General features: G+C 37.3%; 1 protein-coding gene across 1 annotated transcript in view; it reads left to right on the plus strand.

The window, feature by feature from the left end:
* The window catches only part of GABRG3 (gamma-aminobutyric acid type A receptor subunit gamma3), a 312087-nt gene that overhangs the window by 160447 nt on the left and 131930 nt on the right, over positions 1 to 19710 (plus strand). Inside the window, exons 4-5 of the mRNA XM_061988503.1 lie at positions 852 to 1072; positions 3876 to 3958. Coding sequence (XP_061844487.1) covers positions 852 to 1072; positions 3876 to 3958 — 304 coding nt within the window. The remainder of the gene's footprint in view (positions 1 to 851; positions 1073 to 3875; positions 3959 to 19710) is intronic.

A 19710-nucleotide genomic window follows, 5' to 3' on the forward strand; every position in this document is an offset into this window, starting at 1 on the left:
GAGGAAGAGGAACATAAAATCAAAGTGATCTCTCCCAACCTCTAGTGGATGGAATTCTTAATTCAAATACTGTTTTTTACACAATTTCTTCCATGGGATATTAAGTGCATAAATCAGTATGTTTGTATGTTCATGTATATTACTTTGTCTGTTTGTCTATGTGTATTTTAATATCTGCAGTTATATCTACCAATTATGATTGCTCACCTACAGAAACAGAGCGGCAAATGTGAAGTGAAAGAATAGATGAGATTTGTGTAAATTAGACTATCCAGGGCACTAAACTGCTGACTGCTCAGCTCTAAGCATTTGAGGTACCTGAGGTGTCTGTAGAGAAGCACAAACATGCCTTTTCAGTTCTGCTGTAGTATGGCCTGAAGAAGAGAGGCTGAACAATTGTTAACAAACAGAATAATTTGTTTAGTGAATGCACACAAGCCCCTCTGCAAAAAGCATTGCCATAATCAGGGGGATTTACCATTTTCCAGGTTAGTGTGCTGTCCATATTTATTTTCCCAGTTTGCCCTACTAAGAAGTCTCTGGAATTTTTTCCTTGTAGCTGTGACTTTTCAGTGTCAACGGAAAAAAATGTGCTAGTGCAGAAATTGTTATGGCACAGGACCAAGGCAAGTGAGATGTTTAGTCTGTTTGATAAAGCAGACAGAGGATTAAAAAAAAAGAAAAAAAGAAAAAGGAAAAAGTATATTTTCTGAGGCAGTAGAAAAGAAAACATAGCTCCATTGTCCTGAATATATTCTGCTGCTCTATACCCTGACAAATCTTATTGAACACCAAATAGTACTGGGAAGTATGGAACTGATTTTAATTTGTGCATCATGCTTTCATTTCAGGAATATCAAATTGATATATTTTTTGCCCAGACGTGGACAGATAGCCGTCTTCGCTTCAACAGCACCATGAAAATATTGACTCTGAACAGCAACATGGTTGGCTTGATCTGGATCCCAGACACAATATTTCGTAACTCGAAGACAGCAGAGGCTCATTGGATCACCACACCCAACCAGCTCCTCCGCATATGGAATGATGGCAAGATCTTGTATACCCTCAGGTGAGTACTTGGCAAGGTGCAAGGCTTAAAGCTTCTCCTGCCTCTGGCATAATTGTAGTAATTTTCAGTGACATCTTTGTTCTCTGCTGTTTTCTTCCTGATGCTTACCTGACCATGCTTGACAAATACTGAAATATTCAGGTGTAAGTACTGCCAAGTTTAAAACACAAAGTCATGCCTGTTTAAAAAAGAAACCTTGAGAACTGGAAAATTGTCTGTCTAAATTTTTTAAAAAGTTGGGCTTTTTAATGTATTAAAATCAGGAGCATGTAGTACCATAAAACCTGACAGAAACCTTTCTGATCAGCTAGATGTAGGGCTGGATAAAGTATTTCTAGGTTTATGCTAATACCAATACTTGATTCTTCAAATAAGTAATGTTGAAAGATAGTCTGTCACATCTCATCACAAGGGTGAATTGCTGGAGGAAGGACTTTTTGATTTTTTTCTAATCTTTATGATACCATCAACTGTACAATATTAGAAATGTTGTACATATTTCCATTCAAAAAGCCTGTGGAAAATACATGTTCTCATATGGAGGAGATTAATTGCTCAGAAGGGACTCAGTATGCCATAAGCCATGCCGTGCTCAGCAAACTGCTTCAGAAACATCCCTTTCATGCTACTTTTTCTTATGTTCAGTCCTCTCGGTGCAACAGCATATTCTGATCATACTTGCAATTGTGGTTGATCTCCCATAGAAATTCTTTGTCAAACAATAAGAAAGGAATTAAAAAGCTGGAGAAGCTACTGATATTTTTAATGCCCTTACCTTCTTAGGCATGCTCCACTCTGAAGAGATTTTGCTTGTTTCAGTAGCCTTTAGCTAAAGATTTCAGTGATTAGGATGTCAACTTCAATAGCTTCTTGATTGGGTTGTTAGGGTCTTTATTGTTGGGGTTTTTTTTAATTTCTATTAAGTCCTGTTTCAGTATTTCAGGGCAAGTTAAGTATCTATCTAACAGTAGTAAGACTTAGATACCTATCATTGCAAAATTTTCCTAAAACAGCTAAAAAAAGAGTAATGCTTGATTCAGTGGATTGTTTGAATAAGCATTTTTAGTTTGTGAAAGATATTTGAGTCCTTTTTTCTCACTGAGGTCAACCATGTTTTTATGTAGGAGGAGCTGTTAAAATAATCATTGCTCACTGATAACACTGAGTAATTCAACTTCATTTTCTCTGACTTAAGTGAGCACACAGAATTGGTATACCACAGAAGCAGTGACTACTGTATGCTCGAGTACTCTCAGGTGTTGATAACTGTTCTACATTCAGGAGAAAAATGTACAAGGTTCAGTCACATTCCATACCTTCCCATTGTCTTCCCTGACTGCTGTTGGGTGTGAATGCACTCCTGTTGTGATGTCAAAAATCCTCTTCTAGTGTCAGTGCAATTTTGCTGCTAAGTTTCTGACATGTGAGGTTTCTCAGGACAGAGATTTTCAAAACCAAATCTGAGACACAAACCTTTTCTGAAATACTATGTTAGCTTTGGAATTAGTTAAAAAAAAACCAAAAAGAAAAATGGCAGCCAAAAACTTCTCATGCCTCACACTAACTGCATAAATTCAGACATACAATTAATGTAGTGTCTGTTCCCTGAAAAAGACTGTACAGTAAACTACCATTTAATGCAATCCACCTGGGTAAACAGATTTACTTTATGAGCAATCAGACTGAAGATTACCTGTTTTTAATAGTCATTTCCATTCATAATGTCCTTTGTGTTGGGGATATGACATAAAACAAGCTTTCAAGTGGTACTGAAGATATTTCTGCTGACCAGTTTGTTACATCTCTACAACTGAGAATGGCATATTGCTAAACTTTTGAAAGACAATTAAAAATTGATGAAAGAATTTTAACTCCACTCTATAAGTAGATGTTCCTTATAAGATTCCTTATGTGGAATTGCATACCACCACACAGAATAAAATTATTTGGTTAGAAAAGACCTTTAAGATCATCAAGTCTAACACTGCCAGGTCCACCACTAAACCATGTCCCTCAGTGCCTCATCTATGTGTCTTTTAAATATCTTCAGGGATGGTGAATCTACCACATCCCTGGGCCGGGAGAAGAGACTAACCTCCACCTCACTACAGCCTCCTTTCAGATAGTTGTAGAGAGTGATCATGTCTCCCCTCAGCCTCCTCTTCTCCAGACTAAACATTTCCAGCTCCTTCAGCATCTCCTCATAGTACTTGTTCTCCAGACCCTTCACCAGGTTCATTGTTTGTCTCTGGACACGCTCCAGGACCTCAATATCCTTCTTGTAGTAAGGGGCCCAGAACTGAACACAGCATTCCAGGTGTGACCTCACCAGGGCTGAGTACAGGGGGACAATGCCTTCCCTGGTCCTATTGGTCATGCAATTTCAGTTACAGGCCAGGATGCCACTGGCCTTCCTGGCCACCTGGGCGCACTGCTGGCTCATGTTCAGCCAGCTATCACTTAATACCCTTCAGCCATATCTCCTGTGATTTTTGTGAAGAGCAGCTGTTTCCATCCCATGTCCCTCAATGATAAATTGTCTGTAAAAAACAAAAATATGTGCAGATTTTTTGTGGATCAAGAAACTCTTAATGATGTATCTGAAACTATGGGTTTAGATAATTATTATTGTTTTGAGTCCAGTCTAAATAGCCAATGAACAATCTACCAATATAGCAATGTCCTTTCAGGCCTTTCTTACAGATATCAAAATTCTCTTGCATGATACCTAAGTTTATCCTGCCTCATCCTTGGACTGTGCATTGTGCTGATGTATAGTAACTGACACTTGGTTTCTCCATAGGCTTACCATCAATGCTGAGTGCCAGCTACAGCTGCACAATTTCCCGATGGATGAACATTCATGTCCTCTGATATTCTCTAGCTGTAAGTACTGCTTTGATGCCTTATTGCTATATTGAACTAGTATGTAGACACCTTTGTTTAAATTCTAATTTCTGTCAGGTTGTTCAGCCATTCCACAACAGGTGTAGGAAGTTTAGATTTGCTTAAATACTCAGGGAATTTTTGTTTCCCTCTCTAGCACTCCTGGTCAATGAACTTACGATGTGAAGTCTTCTGTAGATTTGCTCTGTTATTTTTACCAGCCTTTTTAGTTGATACTATAGTCACACTTTGAGCAGGAGCAGATATTCCTACCAGTCTGTGTAATGTTAATCTATACAATCATGTGACTTGTAAATGAGAATACAAATTGCGGTTTTCTTGTGGAGGTGCACGACTTGGGGACATGCCCAGCAATCTCTGAACATCTGAGTTTATAGCAAGTAGCATGATAATGCCTCTCTGTTCCATAATAAACCTAAGTGCTGTAACTGCTGTAAACCTCATTTTCATTTTATTGCTCAGCTTATCCAATAGTCCCAATGCAGTGTTGTATGTAGTGTTGTCGGTATATTTAAAACTTACCTAATAGGCAAAACAAATACTTTGGTGAAATGTATGGAAAATAAAAGCCAAGTGAGTTAATCTTGAGGTCCAATATTATTGTGAGGGAAAGTTATCTTTATGCTGATTCATTTGAAAAAGCTTGAGAGCTGTCTGCTCCTGGGTACACCTGCACAGTTTTGCAATCCAAACTCAAACAATGCAAATGTGTTACAAACATTTTTAAAAGAATCTCTGCTAAAGATTTTTGTTTCTTCAAAAGTGAATGAAGAGTGTATTGATCTATCTTTCTGTTTAGAAAATTGCATTTTCTTCATTGTCTCTTAAAAGGTAATGAAAGAACAGCTATTAAATGTCTTCATAATAGATATGCTGTTATGATAGTAGGGTGTTTATTTCCATTTATGAATAGTATACAAACAATGATCCTTAATCAGAAAATATATTTGAATTTTAGGTGACTCAGGTTATAATATTTTTTCCCCCCAGGAGAATTTGTATTAAAAAATTTACCAGTGTATACATCTCCCTTTCCCCAAAAACATTATCACTATGTTGTCATATTTTATGATCTATATGTGTAAGTGAGGCTGGGAAAAAATACATAGTGGTGTATTTAATTCAGATGCGTGGAATATATGCATACTCACTGAACAAGAGACAGATAGCTTCTGAATGAGCTTTCCAGCTAATGAACACTTGTCACTGAACTATGTGCACCTCAGCTATCATTAGTTACTGCATAAAGCTACTCTTACCTTCTGACAATCTGCTGTTGTTTTTGTTGAGGTACTGGGAAAGGGGAGTGTGATCTTAAAAATGAAATCCTAACAATTAAAACTCAATCCAGATATACTAATTAAACCTACCACATAAATTTGATAGGTCCTGCGCTAGCAATATCTGAAGAATAGTGACTCTAATAAACAGGGAAGTTGCTTCAAACCTTGCATTCCCTAATAGCTAGGCAATTGCTGAATGTAAATAAACTGTGCTCTCTGTTGTTTTTAAAGAGAGAGGAAATAAGTGGGAACTTCAGATAACTCTGCTCCACAGCAAAGTTTCAAATACATCATGATTTGTAGATGTTCCTCCTAATTTAGATCTATTCGCTCAGAGCCCTTCTTGTCCTTGAGTTCATACCACCATATGTGTGCTACCATCTACAGAGATTACACAGAATCCAGCAGAAGCTGAATGTGTCACAGTTTCTAAATGTGTTCTTTGTAGTTTCTTGCCAGATGAAAAAAAAACCCGTGGGGGAATATTAAAATAATGTTTTATTGTTTGTTCAACCTTTTTGGTCATGTTGATAACAAGAGTTTATTTCTTTAAGTCCATACTGAATTGTGTTCTTTTCCTTGAATGCTTTTAGCACTAGCATTATGATAACAGTAGGGGATCTCCTGTGTGATTTGTTTGTTTCATTACTTGGTTGTATTTTCAATGTTTTCAAAACAGTCATAACAGTCTCAAGATACGTGGCACTCAGTGGGACTTACAGAGAGAATGACTGACGGAATGATTTATTACTGCCTACTATGACAAGTTTCTGAGGGGATAAGCCGATTACAGATTCTAAGATGTATGTCTGAATAAACTAAACATGGTTGTAGAAATCACACTACAGTTCCACTTCCCTCTACATCTCTTTCATTTGCTCCCCAGAACACAGACAAATCTTCACAGTTTCCAGCATAGGCAAGCACAAGTTCCAGAGGATATTCCCTGAGTCTCTACACACACGTGAACAGGTTAATATTTGAAATTTCCAGCTTTTTACATAAATTTCCCTTGCTGTTTCAGAACTGTGAAACAAATTTCAAATTGTTTCTAGAGTGTTTCCCTCTAGTGTAATCTAATTTACACCCTAACTTTTTTGCTCTGAGGACAATTAATATTTCTTTGCTGGGAATACTGAGCTCTACTTGGTCTGATGGCCAGGATGAAAAACAAAACAGCAGCTTATAAGTAAGAAATCATCACAGTGTACTAACAGTAGTTACTAAAACATGCCCACACCTGTAACTTTCTAGCTTCTTTTATGGGAATTAGAAAGTATTGAATTAATCTGAAAGCTCTTTGCTTTCTGTGCAAGTTTTCTAGGTGCTTCAAATGACATGATAAGATGAATTATCTGGCTTTGAAGGGCACATGGTAGATGTGTGTCTGTTGTTGTTGTCCTTAGCGCTTAAGACATTGCTTATTTGCAAAGTTGAGCCCAATGGCATAATACAGGGCTGCTATGCAATATGACAGCTCTTTCTAAGTCACGTGTGGGAAGAAGGATTCCTTAATAAAGAGATGCTACAATATTGACATAAACGCCAATGCATGGTATGATTGTGTGTTTCACTGTGAACATGAAGAAATAATCAATGCTCTTTCTTGATCCCAGTGTAGCAATCTTTGATAGTTTTGCTCTATATGATCACATTTTCTTCATATGGGTTTAAAGTACTATATACTGCTGCATAAAAATGTTCTGTCAATGTGGTTCTTCATTTGGGTTAATTTATCTCCATGAGCTAATGGAGGCTACCGTGCTGCTACTTTTGGCACTCAAACAGCATATTAAACTGTCTTGGTAATCTCTGTTCAACGCTTATTTGAGCATTGTGGAAATAATTTCAGGATTCTGCCATAAAATTTAGTTTATTGAGGTAGTTAGGATTCACATAAACATTAGCAAGGAAGAGGAGACTTTCTTTCTGAAGGACAATATCAGCACAAGAATAAACAATATACAGGCAATAAAATGCAGGCTGGAAATGAGAAGTTACACACAATTAATTGTGGAACTCCTACCATAGGATACTGTGGGTGCAAAAATGATTTTGATAAGATTTTGTCACGGTTTATTCCCAGATGGCCACTAAGCACCTTGCAGCACTTGTTCACTCCTCCCATCCCCAGGTGAGATGTAGAGTCAGAAAAGTAAAACTTGTGGGCTAAGAACAGTTTAATAACAGAAATAAAATATTATAATAATAGGAACAATAGTAATAATAGCAATAATTGTAATAATGATGATGATAGTAATAGAAAAATAAAGATAGCAGAGATAAATAAAACCCAACAATGCAGTTTCTCACCACCTGCTGACTGATGCCCAGATAGTCACTGAACAGTGAGCAGCTCCTCCTGGCCCACCATCCTTCCAATGTAAATACTGAGCTTGCAGTCCTATGATATGGAAAAGACCTTTGGCTAGTTTGGGTCAACTGTCCTGGCCATGCTCCCTTCCAGTTTCTTGCATACCTTCTCATTTGCAGAGCACAGGAAACTGAAAATCCTTTACTTAGAGTAAGGGCTCCTTGCCACAATTAAAACATCAGTGTGCTGCCAACATTACTCTCATACTAAATCCAAAATACGGCATTGTACCAGCTACTAGGAAGAAAACTGACTATCCCACCTGAAACCGGGACAGGATTCAGAAGTGTTTGGAGAAATCATTAGAAGAAGAGTGCATTGGTAGCTATTAAAGGTAACAAAATCACTTGGTACCAATAGCCACTATTTTAAAAAAATTATTATTCTGAGAGCAAAAGAGCATTTCAAATTAAATTGTAGGCAAAATTGGCTAAGTTACTTGAAAGAACTGCTTTCCATTAGCATTGCCATGTTACTGGTTTCCAGATGGCATACATTGTTTTGATTTTCCTTTGTCATTCACTGGTAGGACTGTTGAATGTTCTGGATTTTCTTACTTTGGGACAACTAAGCACACAGCAGAATAATGTGAGCACGTTTCCACCCATACCTGCACAACAACTGACTGAGGTATAAATCATGACGGTCCTTCAGACGACAGCATATGACAGACACACCAAAATAAAGCTGACAAAACCATTACATCTTTTTTTAGAGCATCTGGTCAGCTAACTTTTTTATTATGTACAAGGAGCTTTATGGTGGGAATCTGTGCTAGCTGCATACCTGAGGTCTGAAAGAATCTGTAAGGCCGTGCTTCAGGCTTTACCAGATGTACCAAAATGGAGCTGCAGTGCAAGATGCCAGAATAAATATAGTGGCTGAATTGTTTAATGGGTTTTCATTGCTTTATTTTTGTTGCTGCTGTTCTGACGTTTTTGTTTATTTTAAAAAGAAGCTTAGATTTAGGCAATAGAAATGATGGCATTTTTGTAGGTGATTACTTAACTTTTCCTAGTGAGACTGTCTACACTGTCCTGAGTTGTCCATTACTGGAGAATTGCTGCAAGGCAGGAAAAAGAGGACATATCAAGAATGCCATTCCTACTGCAAACACTAAAATATATACACAAAGAAACAATTCAACTGTTTTCAGATTAGTTGAAAATAGAGGAAAGCAAAATTTCCACCTAATGATGGACCCTTTTTGCTCAGTCAAGTCTTAAAATGTGTACTTTTAGCCTTCTAAATATTTTTAATGATGTACAAAAGCACAAAGTATTGCAGAAAAAAAGTAAATGTGAAATGCATTTAAAAGAAATTCATCTAAATCTAACATAGTACTTGAAAGAAACAGATCCTATCTTTCAAAATGTAAATTTAGTTCAATCAAATGCAACCCCTTTGAACATGAAGCCTCTTATGGATGTGCAATCAGTACTTTGAGCTTCATATCATTAATTTTCTAACAGAAAGAGCTGTCATCACCAATTTTAATGTTTCTCCTAGCCTAGAAAAGTAAATTCTAGTTTTGTGGAATGAGTTGTGCTTGTTTCATCTCATGTATCATCAGAATCATTAACAAAGTCCAAGGGCAGAATTTTACTCATGATGAAGAACAGGCCAGAAGGAACACAGTTTAATGTTCATATCTCAAGAGGAGTTTCATTAAAGACCCTAGGAAGGCATTGCAACGAGCAGAAAGAGTTTTAATCCACATCTGAACTTTCCATCTGTGCTCTTTGTAATAGACTCAGGCCATCAGACATCAGTGAAGTCCTTGATTCAGGTTTTGTGATAAGCATATTTTAACTACTGTAGTTTTTTTCCTGTTCTATAAATTAAGATACTGGGATTCATCCATCATTCCCTTCATGAGACTTTTTCAGGGAATAGTCATTATAGGGAGGTCTCATACACAGGGGAAAAAAAAAAAAAGATAATTTGGTCTTGAAAGTTTCCTCTCAAGTCCTGTAAATACATATGCTAAATAGCATATGACTTGTGTCATATATGACAGTTCATGAATACAATACCTGAAGCATATCTGTGATAACTTCTTCCTCTGTGATAACTTCCTTCCTTCAGTTAACTTTCCTTAGGTTTGCTTTAAAATTCCCTTCAGGTTTTTCTCTTTTTTTATCTAACATAAATAATCTATAGTTTGTTAGAGAGACAAATATTTATCCAATTCCTCGTCTACGCACTACTGGCTAATTCACTGTTTTTCTCTGTGTGACTCAATACATTTCTCAATACATAAGAGACACTTCATTAAATATCTTTTAGATTTTTATGACTGTCTGTTTTATAGCCAGGTCAAAACTCATAAAAATTTTACAAGCCGGTTTGCGATGGAAGTTCTGCTAATGTTTATCTAAGTGTACTATATATCTATGGGATTGGTGAAATTCATCCATAGCATAAGTACACTCACTATAAAGTTACAACTTCTAAATCTAATTTATGGTAGGTTCATGCCAAAGTAGTGCATATTTTAAGTATTAGTGTGGCAGTATTCTTTCTTCTAATCCTCTTATCTCATTGCTCAAGGTGTATCAGAGACACCTTTCTAAATATTTACTGCTCTATGGTTCAATGCTCATTCCAAATTTACGCTTTATGTTATGATACAAGAGTAATGGATTTAAAAGCAAGGTTGAAGATTGTTCATCGCCTCCCTGGTGATCAGAGAGAATTGATGGCAATGGTTAATTAATGTATTATCCCTTGCTCTTCTGTTCCTCAAAAAAAGCAACATTTCTGGCCTAGTAGCAGACCAAGTGTCTCTCTCCTTTTATAGCTACTCTTGAGACTTTTCTCCACAAGACTGAAGGCTTTTCTGGAGAGGCAACAGCTGCTATTGCTTCCAAAAAAAAAAAAGCGACTCTAGAGTAAAATTACAGCAAGTGCTAATTAGTGAAGCTTAAAATGCTTAACTCATGATATCTTGGGTCCAGCAAACTCTTACTGAGACTCATTGGACTGATGGTAGGCTATTGCAGGAACCTGACATCTACGTCAGTTTTGCAGAGATCTTCAATGGATATGTGTCTCCATTTACTCTGTGTGGTTGCCCGAGGAAGATGGGAGGCCCACATCACATCACAGACTCTCTAGGCCATCTGCTGCAGGGCCAGAAATATGCACTTATTCAGGGATTTGAAGATTTGGATAGGTGGCTGTATTTCAGGGATAAGACCCTCTAGCTCTGAGTTAAACAAGGAGACTCAAAGTGCCGAAAATCCCACATTCAGTGTAGCTTCTCAAAGCAACCAGTCTTATTTTTCTATTTTTTTATTAGTAAGATTTACACCAAAAAAAAAAAAAAATCAGGATGAAAAACGATTTTGTAGAGATAAAACCTGCTCATGAGCCATATTTTTCATTTGGCAAGGATATATGTAGCTGACTAAGTTATTTTTATAGTGTCAGGAGAAAATAAGAGAAAATGCTGAAGCAAGGCAGGTGGCTGGCTGCATGTCTGACAGATGAATGTATCAGCAAAATGCCCTGCAATCTCTGCCATGTGACAGTCATTGTTAATTCACATGATTTCATCACAGATCTCATGGTATTCAGTATTTACTTGAAGTGAAAAGTCCTTTAAGCATGTTATTGTGTGCCAATGTGAGCTCTTTTTTTTTTTGTTAATAACATTTGGCAGTATGAGACAGGCAGGAAGAAAATAGCTTTCTCCCTCAAATGTAATATACCACCTATCTTATACTAAATATTTGTATTATCACAAATCACTTATTTATATATGTGATAACTAGTTTGCAAATGAATCTGATTTTTATGGGGAGGTTGGTCTATAACTTGTAAACTCCTGGCAGCCCTGTATTTGTGTCTTCTGACATACAGTGCTCATATTTGTAATGTACGGAGTATCGGGCAACAATCACTCTCCAAGTGAATGGCTTTGGCATTCAGTAGCAATTGCATCACAGGGCAATTCAATCACGTTATACCAGCCAGCTTGTAGCCATTGATGACTGAGTGCATCTATCAATGGCCACAAGCCATTCAGAGGTGAAGAAGAAGGGGTAGAGGAGTTGCCCTCTACATCAAGAAATGGATAGAATTTGAAGAACTGTCTCTGAACAACAGCCAGGAGCAGGTTGAAAGCTTGTAGGTAAGAATTACAGACTGAGGCAACAAAGGAAAACCTTGTGGTGGATATCTGTATTGACAAAGCCTTCTTACCACTGCTACAGATGGCATTGTGCTTGCAGGCTCTTGTACTACTGGAGGACTTCAGCCACCCCAGCGTGCTCTGGAAAAGTAGCATTGTGAGCTGCAGACAATCTAGTTCACTCCTGTGATATATTGAGGATAGCTTCTTAAGCAAGGTAATAGACAGCCCTATGAGAGGGTTAATCAGTGCTGTCAATATTGGAGGCAGCCTGGGCTACAGTGATTGTGCACTGGCGCAGTTTGCAGTCCTGACAGATATGGGTCAGAGTCAGGTGAACAGCAAAATCAGGACCCTGAATTTTAGGAAAGCAAACTTGCAGCTGTTCAAGGAATTAGTCAATACGACTCCCTGGGAAATTGACCTCAAGAACAAGGGAGCAGAACAGAGCTGGCAGAACTTTAAGGATGCTTTCTATAGAGCACAAGAGCTCACGATGCCGAATTGAAAGAAATCCAACAAGGAAGGCAAGAGATTGGCAGGACTGAGTCAAGACCTGCTGCTCAAACAAGAGGACTTCTGGCAATTTTTCCACAATTCTGTTAAAGCTCAGGAATATCTTACTGTTCTGCAAAACCTTTCCATCAGTCCTAAGAAAGAAAATGTAGGGAAGCATGTAGATTGAACAAAAGGTACATGCTATTCAGGGGCAATTGACCAAATCAGAGAGGTTGTGCAGAAGTCCCTGAGGCTCTTTTCCACCTCCTTCTACTTGAGATCCTTTCCCAGGGAAACTAAGGCAGTATGGAGAGGGCTGATGTGTGACTTTATTATGTCCTGATGGGGGTTGAAGTATCTAGGAGCTCAGAAGTTCTCCCTGCTCCACTGCTTGTGATATATCTTAATCAGACTAGTTGTTTCATATCGTCTACTGCTTTTGCTGCCATTTACATTTATGTCTTTTGGTGAGCACTGGGGAGTGCCTGCCTTCTCTGCTTGGTCAGCCTTGAGTGCATCGGTTCAAGGAATGTCTCAGTTAATATCTGTTTGTTCGCTCTGGCAGCCTGATTTGAAATCTGTGTTTCTTCCCTTTGGAAAACCATCACCAGTGAAAACCCAAGAGCCTCATTAAAATAATTCTGATTATCATGAGGCAGAATAAATTACAGTTCACAGTATTTAGGTCCTTCATCAATATTTTTCTATTTTCATTCCTGGCAACACAGGTTACTAGAAAACCACATCAGAACTGTTCCATGCTTGACATGTTCCTCTTATGCAATGAAAAGATGAACAAAGTTCATGGTCTGGATCCCTAAGCTCGAGGCATTCCACACCATGCCCCAGGAACAATTAAAGCCATCTAAATTCCTAACTGAAACAGCTGCTTGACTGAAACAAAAGAAAATAATAATCTCTAAACACATGACAGAAAAGATGGTTATGAGGGGAAGTCAACATGGATTCACCAGAAGGAAATCCTTCTTGACCAACCTGATAGGCTTCTGTGATGGCATGACTGGCTGGCTAGATGAGGGGAGAGCAGTGAAGGTTATCTACCTTGACTTCAGCAAGGCTTTTGACAGTGCCTCCCATTATATCCTCATAGGAAAGCTCAGGAAGTGTTGCTTTAGCAAGGCGTTGGACTAGATGATCTCTAGAAATCCTTTCTAACCCCTACCATTCCATGATTCTGTGAAAATCATATGTGTGAAAGGCTGATATGAAGTTAGTCCTTGATTTATAAATTAACATCTTAGAAAAGAAGATCCATTCTGATCTCACCATCTTCTGCTCCAGTTTTGTCTACAGTAAAAAAAAACAAGTAACATGAGTATAACAATACTAAACGTAACAAAAGAGTCTACTCTTTTCTATCTCTCTCAGGCCTGCATCCTTAGGTACACACTTGCTCAATTACAGGTACAACTAGAAGAAGGATAAAGGGTGAGAAAACGGATATGCGACAGTTTTTAATCTTTCCATTAGTGGCAGGTGCTCAGCTACTAAAGCAACAAGCCTTAGTAAGAAGCTGCAAGGAATTAAACATGATGAAGCAAAATGAAGAACAAATACCACTGTGAATCCTCTGAAATGAACAAACTGACTGTTCTTTAACTTTTCTTAGTGGAGTATGTGTCAAATATTTAGTTATAGCCTTGAGGCATTCTGATGCTGCTATGCTCATAAGTTTTCCCTTTACCTACATTAACTGATTTTACATTTGAATGCACATTTCCTATAATTATGACTTTTTTTAAAAAAATGTAAATATTATAGTTTTGATGGGTCGTAATGATATACTCTGCATATTTAGTGCCATTTGAACTGATAAAGAAGGAATGTCAGAGCTGATGAAGAATTTTCCAGGATTGTTTTTTCTTTTCCCGTGGCAAAAATTATTCCTGTGAAACAGAAACTTTTCAAGGAATGCATATAAAAAAAAAAACTTTATAAAAAACTTTAGGAATTTTTGATTCTTAACAAAAAGAAGGGTCCACTCTATAACATCCTGAGGCACTCAAATCCTGAATATATCATGCCTAGGTTCAAATCTTGTCTTAAAAGGACAATGGAGAATCATAGGATCATAGACTATCTCAAACACCTCCAGGGATAGTGACTCCACCACCTTTCTGGGCAGCCCCTTCCAACGCCTGACAACACTTTCAGTAAAGACATTCCTCCTCATATCCAGCCTGAACCTCCTCTGAAGCAACTTGAGGCCATATTCTCTTGTTCTTTTGCTTGTTACTAGGAAGAACAGATCTACCCCTGCCTCGCTACAACTACTTTTCAGATAGTTACAGAGAGTGATAAGGTCTCCCCTGAGCCTTCTTTTCTCCAGGCTAAACAGCCCCAGATCCCTCAGCTGTTCCTCACAGGAGACATGCTCCAAATCCTTTATTAGCTTGGTAGTCTGCCTCTGTATTTTCTCCAGCACTTCAATGTCCTTCTTGTAGAGACGGGCCCAAAACTGGAGACAGTTTTGCCTGTAAGTGGCCTGACCACACAATGGCTATTTTACAGTTTTTGAATTGCTGCTGACTCTGTTTTTTTCACTACAGAAGGCAAAGTCAATATGCCTATTGCATTTCAAAATATTGCACCTAAGCAAAAACAGTAGCTGCTTTCAACTTACAGTACTTCCTAAAAAATGATAAGCATTTAGAGCAGTTGGTGTTGTCCACATTTTAATTCTGCAAGGACAGCTGCTCTTTTTGTGTTAAAAAGAAGGAAGAGTAACAAGAGGTGCATGTTTGTACCTTAAAGGCATTTTCTTCCTGTATTGATTGACTTCAAATACACCTACTAGAACAAATGAGCATGGAGAATTTTATCTGCAAGTGATGACTTTCATCAGAAGGGAACCTTGAGGTCTGGATGGTGCATTTGTTCACAGTAGTTGTCTGAAAATCAGCATTTCGATAAGACAATATTGTTTGCCTCTGGCAGACACAGAAGGCAATCACAAAATCTTGGATAAATGTCTGTTATGATTAAAATGAAATTGAGATATCCAAGTGTTTTGTAATATGGTGTTTTCTTTCTTTCTTTTTGTCCTCAACACCTTTACCCAAAATCCATACTTGAAATCTTTGAAGCTTTTCTTGTCTCACCAACACAAGGCTGCAGAGAGGAAGATAAAAAGCTCTTTCCAGCAACCTGCAAACCTCCAAGTTGTTTGGGAGATTTGTACTGTAGGTTTATATTGATTTATGTGCAAAATATAGCAGCATTTCTTATGTCGAGGCTTAGCAGAATTGGCAGCCCAAAATCCTGGTCTGTGGTACTAAAAGATTTCAAAAGTTAAGCAAGCTGAAACTGGTCACTAGTTGTATAGAAGTTTCAGCAGGAAAAGTGAGGTGTTTCTGTGGTTCCAGACCGACAGTCTCACTTTTATTTGTGATTGTGTTCACTGTGATTCATTGCAGCCATCAAAATGTGACTTCCCACTAGTATCTTATGTTAATATGTGTTCCAAAGCAAAACACATAAATGGCCAGTGCATGATAATATTGTTGAGTGTTTAGAACCTATACTGAAGCTCATGGTGGAGTAATGTGACAATGGTAATTACCTGAAGCAGGGTAAAAGGAAAGGAAAAATCACCAAGGACAGTCAAGCATTGGAGCAGGTTGTCCAGAGACATTGTCAAGTCTCTATCCTTGCAGGTTTTCAAGTCACAGATGGATAAAGCCTTGAGACATCTGGTCTGAGTTCAGTATCAACACTACTTTGAGCAAGAGGTTGAACTAGAGGCATTCTGAGGTGGCTTCAAATCTGATTGACTATCATAACACCTTTTTCACACTCAAAACAAGATTTATGTTAAACTATTTAGTCTTCCTTATAGAGCAATTTGTTCATATTCAGAGATAAAAATCTGTGTTTCCTTGACAACTTTTTTAAGAGAATCAGTTATAGATGTTGGCTTTTTCAAAGAACTCTAAACAAAGGAGGATGGGGAGAATTGAAAATTGTTGCAACTTCCCATTTGCAGTTTGTTTTTCTGAATGACTGAATATAGGTCCTGTTAGAAATGAGTTCTTTTTCCCCCTGTATTTTTGTATTGTATAATGATTGTTACCATCAGCAATCACTGATATATTATTTGCAAATAATGTAGACTTTTGTTGATCAAAACCTGGGGGTTGTTCCAAAGACTAAGACAGTCATGCATCATGTACAAAAGTAAAGCAGAATATAGAATTTATTCTTTTATTTCCCTAGAGCTCTTCTGCTCTGTGCAGATTCCAGGAAGTGTTTTTCAGGTTCTTAAAATGCTGCTGTGATTGCTTATTCTTCCACAGGTTGGCTGTCAGCATTCACACCACAACAGTACACAAGGACTCTTGACACTGACTCCTGCAGCTCCGTCTACTCAGATTAAACAGTACTTCTGGTTCTTGTCATGGGTCAGACACAAGATCCATTTCCCCTGTTCTCTGCCCCCTAGTCAGCCCCCACAGAATCACTGCCTACCTTTCGCATCCCTTTTTCCTCCCCCCTTTTTAGTTCATCCTACTGTCTTTCACCCATGACTCTTTCCTAACTGATCTTTCTTTACACTCCTGCATGGACTGAATGTGGCCAGAGTTCCCTTTCTCAGGTATAGCAAGGGAAAATGTTCCTTCCAGCTGCTTTGTTCTTTGTCAAGAAACAGAAAGGAATTGAGAGGCCGAGCTCCACCTGTGAAACCATAAGGGTAACATCAAGAGAGTATCTCTTGCTTGGAATATCAGGGTGGCCTCTGCTAGGAGTGACAGGTCTTAAGTGTAATTGAAGTGGACAATAAGGGAGGGAGCTGAGAGAAGCAGCCCAGGAACAATAAAAAGATTTAAGGACTAGAGAATTTTCTTGTTATGCAGATGTTAACGGAGGAAAATGGATAGTACTGTACATGTTCAGAAAGATGGAACAAAAATACTTATGACATAAAGTAAAACCCACTAAAGAATAGAAAACCCAAGAACTGGTTTTTCAGGATAAGTTATTCATAGTGACAAGAAGTTTGGAGTTAGAAAGTAGAGAGAACATAGAGAGCTAGTATAGGAAATAGACCAAGACTGAAAAAAAAACCCAAAATCCAAGCAACAAAAAACAGAGAAAGAAAACGTGCTGTTCAGGACATAAATCAGTGCCACATCTATATCTGTCACACAATACATTTAGTTTTGGTGAATTTGTTTTTCTGAATTCTGTTTCATAAGCATGAGCTCAAATAATTAAGTGATCTCAAATTTTTGTCCTTTAGTAATTCACTAAAAACCCCTAGTACTTACCTTCCAAGAAATTTCCTTAACATATACTTTTTTTTCATTTTATTCAGAACTTGGAGGAAAAGTACTGAAAGGAAGGGCATAGCAGAAATTTCTCACTAGAGGTTTTATGTCTAATAACCTAACTCTAATAACCAAATGCAAGACTGAAATATTGTTCAGATAGACATACACACTTCTCAGTGATGGAGAGAACAAAACCTTTTGAAGTTCTGGAAAGAACTCATAGTACAAATACTGTCATGAATGACTGACAGCCTCATCATTTTCATCTTAACTTCAGTTTAAAATGATTATTCATCACAGGCTTAAACCACTTTTGAAACCATAGGAAAGGCAAACACTTGTAATAAAAAGTTCATAACGACTGTTAAAATTAGAGAAACAAGGTTTTAGAAATTTCTGATTGCTCTTCAACATAGTATTTAGTTTTTTCTCATCTCTCAACTTAGGGTATAAATTACTACTTTTTGATATATTTAAGACCTTGAGAAACTGAAGAGGCCTTTGTTAGCTGACTTATGTGCTCCGTTAAAGTGTCAGTATTTTGAAGGTCTTTTTATTAATCCATTCTGTCCATAGAATATGACTTTCTTTTCCAGTCTTGGAGAATTTTAACCTGCTCAATATGAAACTTACAGAAATTTTATAACTAGCAAGATTATAAAAAATTGAAGTAACTTACACTATACCAGTATTAGTGTGTTCATAGGATATACTGCAAGTACATGTATAGAATAGAAACATATGAAATTAATATTACTGATCTAGCTCAATCAGGAGAGGCAACAATGTTGTTTTTCACAATTCCTTATCTTTAACCCATCAATTTAAAAACAGTATTGTTTTGTTGTTAATGTAAAGTTAGAAATGGAACAATTGAACCAACTTTCCTCATATAACTGATAAAAATTTTCAGGTGATGACTGATATATAGAAGATTTTGACGTAGACCAGAGTTTGATGACACTTCAGAAGTGGTTTTTTCTTTCCACCTTCTTAAATGTTGCCTGTTCGTTTCTTCTTATAGCATTGTGATCTTATAAGTTAAAAGCACAAAGAACCTACTAAAAAAATACTGACCCAAGTTCTAACAAAATGCATATGAGCAAATTTATGCTTTGTAAGTGATATTACCTCCATATTTATTTTTAGTAAAAATGGATTTCTTATAATTTTTTTAAAATATTGTTCCTATGAAAACCATACTTGAGCATTAAACAATATTTAGCCTTACCTCAGATTTAATATGCTCAGAATTTGACAAAAAGAAAATATATCTCTAATGTCTTTGCTGTGTTCATTACATGTGTGTTAGTTCAGACATTTGTGTTACATTCTGATGATGTAAGACATCTACAAGTGTCCATAATGCTATTAATTTGATTCTATAAAGCCTTTGGGCTTTTAGGTTGGAGTAGATGTCATAGTATATCCCAAATCAACCCAAATCACATTCTGTGATGGCACAGAGACACAAAATTAATGTGCTGTGATGGCATAGAGGCAAGTCTTAAGAAGTTTATTGCTGTGACCGTCTTCTTGACTCTATGGCATATGAAATTTTCTTCAGAATCTTTGAATACCAAATTAGCTGGTCCATGTCTCCATGCAGGATTGTCACAAAACCTCAGTGCCCTTTCTCTTGATGCTTCCAGCTTAACAAATTAGTTTATTGCAAACTGCCAACACCAAATGTTAGAAATTGTGCCAGGTACCTAAGCTCTATCAGATGAGAGGGGACATTCCAGAGGATTTCTGTAATCACTGAGTCTTATTTTCAGCTGTTGTCCTGCAGCTGTGAGACTTGGAAACTTAATTTTAAAATGGCAGCCTGAGAACGTACATGTTCTTGTTTCTAGGAGCTGGGTTTTGAAGTGAAATGGCAACTCTGCCAAGAGGGTTACTGTTGCCAGATAATAAAGGGGCTTCTTCAATCACTCTGGTATTTTTATTTTATTAATGTGTTGAAATTTCTAATTATTAGGAAAGGAAATCTGGTTTGGTTTAATTTTTTTTTTTCTTTGGTTGGAAGAAAAATATCTCACCCAATTACCATTTCTTTTCTATGTTGTCCCAGTATAAGATTCCGGTCAAATTCACTTCTGTGCACCTGACATAGTGGTTACTAACTATAAAAATGTGTAACTTCA

The sequence above is a fragment of the Colius striatus genome, chromosome 1, assembly GCF_028858725.1.
Source record: "Colius striatus isolate bColStr4 chromosome 1, bColStr4.1.hap1, whole genome shotgun sequence".
Lineage (NCBI taxonomy): Eukaryota > Metazoa > Chordata > Aves > Coliiformes > Coliidae > Colius > Colius striatus.